This window comes from Myotis davidii, unplaced genomic scaffold, assembly GCF_000327345.1.
Source record: "Myotis davidii unplaced genomic scaffold, ASM32734v1 scaffold319, whole genome shotgun sequence".
In the NCBI taxonomy this organism is placed as follows: Eukaryota; Metazoa; Chordata; class Mammalia; order Chiroptera; family Vespertilionidae; genus Myotis; species Myotis davidii.
In genome coordinates this window covers 530,606-541,029 of record NW_006290675.1, presented here as the reverse complement: position 1 = coordinate 541,029, position 10,424 = coordinate 530,606, and the positions used below count along the sequence as shown (strand labels likewise).

At 53.9% G+C, this 10,424-nt stretch overlaps 1 protein-coding gene across 1 annotated transcript; it reads right to left on the bottom strand.

Annotated features, from left to right (window-relative positions):
* Positions 1-242: 242 nt before the first annotated feature.
* On the bottom strand, positions 243-3,756 carry GPRIN1 (G protein regulated inducer of neurite outgrowth 1). Its single transcript, XM_006763713.1, has 2 exons — positions 3,721-3,756; positions 243-2,348 (listed from the first exon to the last, which is right to left on the bottom strand). Exons 1-2 carry the CDS (start codon positions 3,754-3,756, stop codon positions 243-245), a joined length of 2,142 nt encoding a protein of 713 aa, XP_006763776.1.
* Positions 3,757-10,424: the final 6,668 nt, after the last annotated feature.

Here is a 10,424-nt window from a genome sequence, read left to right as displayed (position 1 = left end):
CCTTTCCTGAAATAAGGATAAAAAAAAATATCTCCGGATATTGCCAAATGCCCTCTGGGTTGGGGCTCGTGGGGAAGGGGATTGCAGTAGGGGGAGAATCAGTGTTCCAGAGCCACAGTTCTTAGCCACTTAGTGTACAGGAAAGAAGAAGTAGCCATTGTTTCCTTATAATTAGCCCTCTCTCCACCTGGCTTCCAGGAACCTCCAGCCCCCTAAACGTGAGAACTGAGAATAAGGCAGCCTTATGCCACCAAATCAGCTTTGCCCAGAGATCTGGCCTGGAGGAAGAAATGCAGTGTTTCTACCCAAGGACTTCTAACCGCGACCGAGGGAGAAGTGGCTGAGCCGCGGGCTTTACCATCTGATTTCCTGCGCCCGGAGGGGGCCTCCGCCTGCTCCAGAGCCGGAGGGGGCACATTCCCCAAGGACGGGGGCTCTGCTCTTCCCGGGGGTGGCGCAGGGTCAGCCTTCCCCAGGGCCACAGGCTCCACCTTCCCGGAGGCGAAAGGGCCTGCCTTTCCTGAGGCTCCAGGATCCTCCCTCTCCGGGGCCAGTGGCTGCTCCTTCTGCAGAGACGCAGCTTCTGCGTTTCCTGATGCAGTGGTGCCCTCATGCACAGGGCGCTTTGTGTCTGCGTTCCCCGAGGCCCCGGGGCCCACCTTTGTGGAGTTCACAGGATTCCCCTTCTCGGGAGGCCGAGCACCCTCCGGGCCCGCATCAGCTTTTCCCGCGGGTGCCAGGGCTGTTTTCCCTAGAGCTGGGGATGCCACCTTTCCTGAAGGCTCGGAGTCCGCTTCCCCCCTGCTCCCAGGGTCCACCCTGCCTAGGGTGGGGTCCGCCTTCCCTGAGATGGTGGGACCCACCTTTCCAGAGGCCACAGGGCCTGCTCTCTCTGAGGACAGCGGCGCTGCTTCCCCCTCAGCCACTGCCCCAGGTTTTACAGAAGATGAGGGTCCTGCTGTTCCCAAGAACATGGGGTCCCCTGGGACCGAGGGCACAGGGTCTGTCTTTCCTAAAGATTCAGGGTTCACTTTCCCAGCAGGCAATGTTTTTCTGTTTCCCACAGAAATAGGGGGTTCCACTTTTCGGGAAGATGCCGAGTCCTCCTTTTCTGGGGATACAGCTCCTGTCTTTCCCACAGATGCCAGTTCAGCCTGCCCAGGAGACAGGGGCTCTGGCTTTTCCGAGGACACAGGATCCACCTTCCCCAGAGGCACTGGACCCACCTTGCTCAACGAGCCAGCGTCCGCCTGCCCAGCAGGCCCGACTGTCGTCATGCTCACAGACGTGGGAGCTCCCTTTCCTGAGGAGGCGGGCGCCATCATTTCCAGGTACCGAGGGTCCTCTTCTGTAGAGGACACCGTGTCCGCATTTCCCATGGATACAGGATCTGTCATCTCCACGGGCCGGCCCCTTCCTGTCGCCCCCGGAGCCACTGTTCCATGGGACACGGGCTCCATGTTGACCGGCGACCTTGGAGTCAGCATTGCCAAGGAGCCAGGATCTGTCTTTTCTGCAGCTGCAGGCGGGGTGTAGTCCAGGGACCTGGGGTCCGCCTTCCCTGCGGGCCCAGGGTCTCTCCTTCCCAAGGACACAAGATCTGCCTCGCCCACTGGTGCAGAACCCACCTCTTCTGAGGACACAAGGAGCTTCTGTCCTGAACACCTGGGTTCCTCCTGTCTTGGGCACGCAGGGCCCACTTTGGCCAAGGATACAGGATCTTCCTTTTTTGGAGTTCCAGGATCCATCCTTCCAGAAGCCACCGGATCCCCCTTTCCCAAGACGGCAGGCTCTGTCTTTCCTGTGAACATGGGACCTGCCTTTCTCAAGGACCCGGCATCTTTCTTTTCCCTGCCAGTGGCATCTGCCTCCTTTGAAGGTGTGGAGTCCAGCTTCTCCAAGAACACAGGCTTTCTGCTCTCCAAGGACGAGGGGTCAGTTTTCGCCGAGGACACATGCTCTGGCTTCCCAGAGGAGGTGACTTCTGCTGTCCCTGAGATCGAGGCTCCAAGTGCTCCCACTGTCTCTTTCGTGGCTGCCTCTTGGGGAGGGATGCAGGTCAGGGATGGGCAGGCCAAACTCCTGCCAGGATCCTCAGAGCAGGAGGCCCCTTCCCCAGTTCCACTGGGGTTGCTGTGTCCAGAGTCCATGCCTGGGCTTGGGGCAGGGGTGTGCCTGGGGGGTTCAGGGCTGGCCTTTCGTGGGGAGGAGCAGTAGTCCCTCATGGCCGGGCTCCCAGCCCCCAGGCTCCCATCCTGTGGGCAGCAGAGGGCTGTGGGCTGGGGTCCTCGAGGGCTGGGGTCCTTTCGAAGCCACTGGAGCCAGGCCGGTTCTTCAGCACTGTCCACCTGCCCTCATGGCCATGCTTCAGCCCCAGGCTGCTGTCAGGTTCTGAAACACAGAGAGAGTAGACTCAGACTCAGGGGAGACCCAGCGGAGATCCGGGCCTCCTCTCTCTCACCTCCCTCCTCGCAGCCAGGCCTCCTCACCAGATTCTCTGCCCACGTCTGGTCCCCTCATGCCCATAGGGCCGGGGCTAAAACCACTAACCCATCCACATCACTGCCCCCGGTGACCCTGATTCCCTAACATGGCATTCAGGGCCCTTCACCATTTGGCCACAGTCTAACTTTCGACTTCCCTTACCATCACCCTTCCTTGTCAGCCCACTCCATGCTGCTAGAAATTATGCTTTTGTCCTCTAGCCCAGGGGTCACAGACTCTGGGGCTAGGTAGTAATTTAAGTGAGGGAAGCAGGCTAAGTATAAACCAATAGGGAGTGGAGAAGACTGTAGCAGACCGGAGAGTGTATGGCCCGTCTGAGGGGAGAACCACTACTTCACCAGCCAAGTATTGTTCTGAAGAAATGCATCCTGGTAGTACCAGTGAGAAGTGGGAAATCCAGCACTTTAGTGTAAAATGTCCTAATTAATTCAAGATTAAAAAAAAACAACACACCAACTACGACACTCTGGAGGCTAAACAAAATATGTCTGTAGGCTACCAGTTATGTCTGTGTAGGCCCTGGGGAGCTGTGAATAGTTTATAGTCTAAGAAGGGATATAGTCCAACATGTGTGTTTTCAAAGATTGCTCTGGAATGGCGTGGAGACTGGGGCTGGAGGGGAGGGGCTGGCCAAGACTTATGAGGAGGCTGGTCAGTCCTTCGTTCAATCTCATTTATCCAGTCCTTCATTCATTCACCCAGCCCCTCTCTGCAGCGGACCTGAGCAGCCGCAATGTCTAGATGAGAGGTACAGGAAAGGTCCTGGGGAATGGGAGTCGGCAGGATTGAGAGCTCTGAGGGAAAAGTGACAGGAACCAGCTGGCTGCAGGGGGTGCTGGTGGGGGTGGACCGCAGGATTCTGGCTGGGGGTGGGTGGGTTGCCAGGCAATGGTGCTGGGCAGGAGACGGGAAAGGAGGAGCTGCGTTTTGGACAAGCCAAGTGTGTGGTACCTGGGGGACAGCCAGGGAGAGGTTCTGGCAGGCAGCTGGGTCTGCGAGCAGCTCGGTTCCATTGCACACTCAGCAGCCACAGCGAGCCTGAAGCCCGCTCTTACTGCCCTCATCTCCAAAGCCACCTGCTGCTTCTCAGGCCCAAATCCCTAGAGTCACCCTTAACTTTCTCCACACCCCACATCCCATCCATCAGCAAAACATAATGGATCTGCCTTCAAAGTATACCTAGCCTCTGGCCACCACTCTCAGCTTAACCCGTACCATCTCCCCCTGGACCAGCCCTGCTTTTTTCTTCATCCCAAGCAGCTCATTCTCAACACAGCAGCCAGAGGGATCGTAATAGGACTCAAGGCAGATCCTGTCCCTCCTGTGCTCAGAACCATGCAAGTGTCTCCTCAACCTTATGTGAAGTTAAAGTAACTTTCTTATAATGGCCCATGAGACTCTGCATTTTCTGGCCCCAGTACCTCTCTTTCGATTTGCTGCTTTGGCCATACTGGCTGCCTGGCTGATCCTCAAACACCCCCTGCCCCGGGGCCTTTGCACTGGCTGTCCTCCCTGCCTGGAATGCTTTTCTGCCCGATATCTGCATGGTCTGCTCCCTGTATAAAACAGCCTCCTCCCCGACACTGGCTGGAGGTCTGCATCTCCCCTGCCCTGCTCCGATTTTCTTCTCAGTACCTGTCACCATCCGACATATTACATTGGTTTATTGCTTATGACTTGGCTTTAGCATTAGAATGTCAGCTCCATGACGGCGGGGCGCGGGGGGGGGGGGTTGTTGCATGTAGTAATGTATCTTCAGAGTCAAGAAAATGACTAGCAAGTAGTAAGCTAGTAGCTCCCAATAAATATTTATTGAATGAATGACTGAGTGATCTTTTAAGATGTTGGTCCAGCCATGCGATTCCATGCAATTTACTTCCTCTGGCTCTTGCTGGGGAGGTAAATTGTCTGTAATTTTTTTGGAAGGACATTTATCAATCTCAGGGCACAAAGCATCTGGGCCAGCACGCCCACCTCCAGGGACGGCCTTGAAGACAGACTGGTGGTGTACGGAGGTGGAGGAGGACATGGCTGGTGATGAGAAGTGTGTTGAGAAAATGCAGGACAACCACTGGGACCCCTCATAACTGTCAGAATGTGTGGAGTGAAGAGGAAGGATGCCCAGAATAAAATAAGTGAAAAAGCCAGGGGACAGCATGACCAGTGGGATCCCATGCACGTAGCCAAGGTAAAGGACAGATTCACATTTATGGTTTAGTTATGAAGAAACTGTTTCTAGAAGGAAACTCATGTAATTTTTAGTAGTGATTACCTCTGGAAAGTGAGACCAGGGATTTGGAAATGGAAGAGATTTTTTTTGTCTGCCCCTCTATAAAGTTTGAATTTGAGTTATGACTTTTTTATTTTTATTTCAGCAATGAAGAGAGAGAGAAACATCAATGATGACAGAGAACCATTGATAGGCTGCCTCCTGCATGCCCCACATTGGGGATTGAGCTTGCAACCTAGGCATGTGCCCTGACCAGGAATCGAACCATGACCTCCTGGTTCATAGATTGACGCTCAACCACTGAGCAACACTGGCCGGGTGAGTTATGACTTAAAAAAACAAATAAACAGGAAAGACAGAAACTTTTAATGACTCTCTACTACGTTTAGGGTCAAATCCAACTTCATAATGTGCTTTCAAGCCCCTGCAGACTTACTGACCTGCTGGGCTGTATCATTCATTATGTACTTCCTCCCCCAAAGCACATACATGCACGCACACACATGCACACACCCATTGTCACTAGCACAGACATCCATTTCACTCAACCCCCCGTATTCACGCATACACACACATACACCCATATCCACGCACACATATATATGTGTACCACCTCTCTGGATTCCTCTATGGTTCACATCTTTCTCATCATGGCCTCTACCCTCCTGCCTGGCTCTCATCAACCTTCAGGTCTCAGTTTAAATGCCTCCTCCTCCCCTGTGAGCCTTCTCTGTACGCCAGCTCCCTCAGGGTCCCACAGCCTCCAGTTTTCCCCTAACCAGACTCATGTCATTCTGCACTTACACCTCCGGGTCTCCGCCTAGACTTAGGTCCCTGGATGGGGACATAGCTCCTACTGTCACCAGTGGGTCCGCAGGCTTTGGGCTTAGGGGACTCAAAGTGGTGGTGGGGCTCATCACCAAAGTGGGGACACAGGGGGAGGGGTAGTCTTACAGACAATGGCGGGCACTGGGTATTGGGAAGGTGAACTGGGTGCCTGTGGGACTTACGGGGGAACGTACAGGAGCAGCTGTGAGACAGGATTTTGTTGTTGTTGTTCTCACCCCAGGATATTTTTTCCATTGATTTTGTTTTTTGAGAGAGTGGAAGGGAAGGGAGAAGGGAGAGAAAAGTGGAGGGAGGGAGGGAGAAAGAAACATCAATGTAAGAGAGACACATTCATTGATTGCCTCTGGCATGTGCCCCAACCAGGGCTGGGGATAGAACCTGCAACCCAGGCATGTGCCCTTGATCAGGAACTGAATTTGCAACCCTTCAATGCACGGGTCGACACTCTTAACTACTGAGAAACACTGGCCAGGGCTCTGAGATAGGTTTGAAGCACCGGAGAGGTCTGGCTGGAATTCTTTGGATCTGGTTCCTAGCAGCATAAAAAAGAGAATGAGTTGGAAGGTCACTGGCCCACAAGGGTCAAGCAGGCATCAGATCTAAGTGGTATGGACTGTGTCCATCTTCATTTTTTGGCTCTAGATGGTGAAATGGGCACAGGGAAGTATTTTCCTCCCATAAGAAAAACAGCAGAGTAAGTGAGATGATTCAAGACTCCTGATTCAAGTGGGAATGGTGGGGACTGTGGTAAACTAGAGAGCAATCGCCCCTTCTAGCACTAAGTTCTACTAGCTGATTAGGAATTCATTTATCCTTATTTTTGGGGGGGGAGAAGAAGAAAACAGAAAGCATGAGTCGAAAGCCAGGGGACAGGTGTTTTTCTTTTATCCCCCTCACTCTAGGACATACTTTTCCCCCATTGACTTCTAGAGAGAGTGGAATGCTAAAGAGAGGAGAGGAGAGGAGAGGAGAGGAGAGGAGAGGAGAGGAGAGAAGAGAAGAGAAGAGAAGAGAGAGAAACATTGATGCGAGAGAGATACATCAATCAGTTGCCTCCCCTACATGCTCTGACTGGGGATTAAAGCCACAACCCAGGTATGTCTCTGACTGAGAATCGAACCTGCGACCTTCTGGTGCACAGGATGAGCTCCAATCAACCCCACTGGCCAGGGCAGGAATTCATTTATTGATCCACGTATGCATTGTTCTTGGTACTAGGGATACAGCAGTGAATAAGAAACGCATGGTCCCTGCCTTCCAGGTGTGGAAAGATTGGGGGACAAGCAATCCACAAGTAAGCAAATCAATCATGTAATTTCAAATAATAATAGATGCTGTGAAGACAAAGGAGTGGGCGGCTGGTTTAACACATGCTTGAGGAAGGCCCCTCTGAGGAGGTAACAGCTGAGGCAGCCATGAAAGGCCTGGGGGGCTGGAGTGGAACTGGAAGGGGGAGAGGGAGGAGGCATGTGGGAGCCCAGCATGCAGGCCATGGGGGAGAGGAGAGGGCTTATCCTAAGGGTACTGGGAACGCCTGGAGTGTCTTAAACAGGGAAGTAAAGGTAGCTCTTGTGTGGCCAGCTGTCATTTTTTGAGCAAAGTCATCAACTTGGATTTTTCTATATTTTAAATGTTGCTTAATTTTAAAAATACTACACAGGCCAGAGAACTCACTTTTGCGGGCCAGTGTTGACCCGTAGGTCACTTGCTTGAGACCTCTGATCTATCTGGTCCTTTGGGCTATAGAAAAGGATGTAATAAGCCAGGTAGACTGGGTGGATGGCCATGAAAGAGAGGGCCCAAGTTCTGGTGAGGGCTGGATCTGCCTGCCATGCCCCCTCTCAGAACCTCAGTTTCCTCTTCTGGAAAATGGGAATTCAATAGCTGCCTGGCAGGTGTAGGGGGAGCTGGGGATGGAGCTGGAGGGAGTTAACAAGGCTGTAGGAGGGGTGCTCTGAGTCCTCTCTACGCCTTATCTCACCCTGGCTAGCCCAGCCCTGGGTTCCCTCACACTAGTCCCTCCAACAAGCTCCCTCCCGCTGGGTGTGGCCTAGCAGGAAGACAGGACAGCTCCCCTGTTACCAGCTCTGTGACCTTAGGTAAGTCCCTTCTTCTCCCTGGGGACCCTGGCAAACCCACCCCCTGCTCCCACAGGGCTGTGGTGAGAATTAACGAAGCTGAGAGGTGTGCGCAGCTCTGCACTTGGGGGCCGGCTGTGTCTGTGGAAGGCCTGTTTTTATCTACTCAGCCTGTCAGCGCCCAGCTGTGCTCCCGGGAGGGGGCAGGGGAGGGAGGGCCTGCAGCAGAGGCACAGACCGGCAAACCCAGTCCTCAGCTACACTTGCTTGACCCAGAGGGCAAAAACATTTTTTTTTTTTTAAAAAAGGAATTAACTTCTAAAAGTTAGAGGATTTCATGTGAAAACCGTATTTCCAGGTCCTCTTGGAAAACTAAAAATTGGCAATCTGAGCGTGCTTTCTGCATGGCAACAGTCAGCAGGAGCCAAGCAGTGGCTGCCTGGTTAGATAGACGGAGGTGTGCTCTCTAATTAGCCACCATTGCCAGTCCTCCCATGGGGTCCTGCACACTAGGGCTGATGTCGGTTGCCGCGGGTCAGTATTTGTACCATCGTTTTCCTCACAGCCAGCCTCTCATGAATGTTATCCATCTACCTGTAGGCACCTGAGTTTTGACCCTTGACTAGATAGAAAGGTGGGGAGTGACCTCACACACAAGGCCCCGTGTTTCTGTGCAGGCCCCGGACATCGCCATGCAGGTGTGTTCTTACTTTCCAGGGAGGGAAGTGAGGTCCTGAGAGGCAGGCAGGGCCCAGCTGGTAACACACCCCTTCCGGAAAGGCCCACCTGGAAGAGGCCGGTGTCCCAGTTCCCAGCTCAAGGCTCTTCGACTTGGCATCAGTTTTGGGATAGGGACAGAGAGCCTGGCCAGGGTCAGAGAGATGTGGGGTCAAGCCCGAGCATGCACTTGCTCCGTGACTTTGGATGGGTCTTTCCGGATCTGTGAAATGGGGGAGGGGATGCAGGTTATATTTAGAAGAGCTGGCCCAGCCCGAGGTTGAAGATCAGCCAAGATACCATTCCCAGAGGCTCTGCTGCTCTCAGTTCTGCTGGGCCCTTCCTGGCTCCTGAAAAAGCTTTTAAACCATCCAGCCACTTCTCCAAGAGGTAGTTCAAGCCTGGGGTGCCACCTTCTCACCACCCCCGCCCTCTTTCTAGAATCCAGTTCCATCACTCTCCCACTGTGTGCTCAGCCCTGGGCCCAGCACTCTCAGGCTCCCTTTAGCATCTGGACTCTACAAAAATCTCACGAGGGGAGCATTATTACCCCATTTCACAGATGAGGACACAGGTCAGAGGGAGAAAAGACTTGACACCAAGGGCACACAGATGGGGTGGGGGACTGTGGTTCAAAGCCTATTGTTTCTGAACCCCAAACCTGGGTTCTTCCTACTGGTATCAGCTAAGATCTTGGACACTGACCCTTGATTCTTAAAACCCCTTTCTGCTTTTGTTGGCAGGTAGGCCAAGGGTCTTTCCCATGCCCTGGTCCTAACAGGCAGAGTACCAGGAACATTCAGGAGAGGAAGCAAGAGTGTCCCCCAGGCACACCCCACCTACAGGAACCACAAACCCCATGAGCAGATGACCCCTTAGGGTGTGGGGCAGCTCACCCGGTGTGCAGCGGGAGTGTAGAGTGCACCAGCCTAGGCCAGCCTGGGAGCCGGGATTTGGCTCTTGCATTCTACTTAAGAAGAGCTTGGTGTACACGTGAGCAACCTGCATATGCATAAAATAGCCTGTTTGTTTGTGTCACATGGGGGCCACTTGGACCCTGGGGGTGTGCACATGTGTGGCTACATGGCCTCAGAGTCTCATGGGAGGGCTGGCCTGGAGGTGTGCCCTGCTCCTGGGCAGAGCAGCCCCTATAAATGCCCATTCTGGCTCAGAGACCTAGCCAGCCCGTTCCTCTCCCTCTAGGATTTCTTCCCAGGGCTGCCAGCCACCAGTGAACACTTCCTCCCATAGTAACAGGACCTATAAAGGCTTGTGGGCTTTGACAGGCATGAGTGTGTGCCTGCGTCTGTCTGACAATCCTGTGTGCTGCCCCTCACCCTCTCATCCCCTCGTCTCCCAGTACCTTCATGGCAGCGAAGCTCCCTGCCTGGGGCTGGAGGTAAGAAAGAGCTTAATGAGGGTGATGGCCAAACCTCCTTCCAGAAATGGCCCCCAGATCATCCACCCACCCATCCATCCCCAAGAGGGCAAGAGTGTGCTCACTGGGGCTGAATGTGGGGGAAGGTGGATATTAAGCTAAGAGACAGAGCGTATGTGACAGGGAAAGTGTACACAGGTGTGACGGCCTACTCCAGGGTCTGGGGATACATGAGGGACACCATGATGAGCAGGTGTGAACAGGCACACGCAGGCCAGAGCAGGGTGGCTGCGAGTGTGTCAGGATCAGGGAGTATTGTTGAGTTGAGTATGCTGTGATAGCGATGGCTGGTGTGAGTGCGTAGCTATGCCTGGGTGTGTACGCAAGGCTCCCACTGGGTGTTCTGGGTGGGTGCACAGGTGGCCAAGTGTATGAGTCTGATGGAATGACCCAGGCCCACAGTGTACATGTGTGGACCTATGGCCTCATGCGTTGTGTGACAGTGTGTGATGGGACCCCAGAGTGTGTGCCACACTAAGTGTGCCACAGCGAGTGTGCTCAGTGTCTCACGAACAGCAGAGCCAGTCGAGCACTGAGCTTGCTCTAGGAGAGAAATGAATCAACGCGGGCGGACCCCTCCCCGCGATAGCGGGGAGCGCCCCCCCCC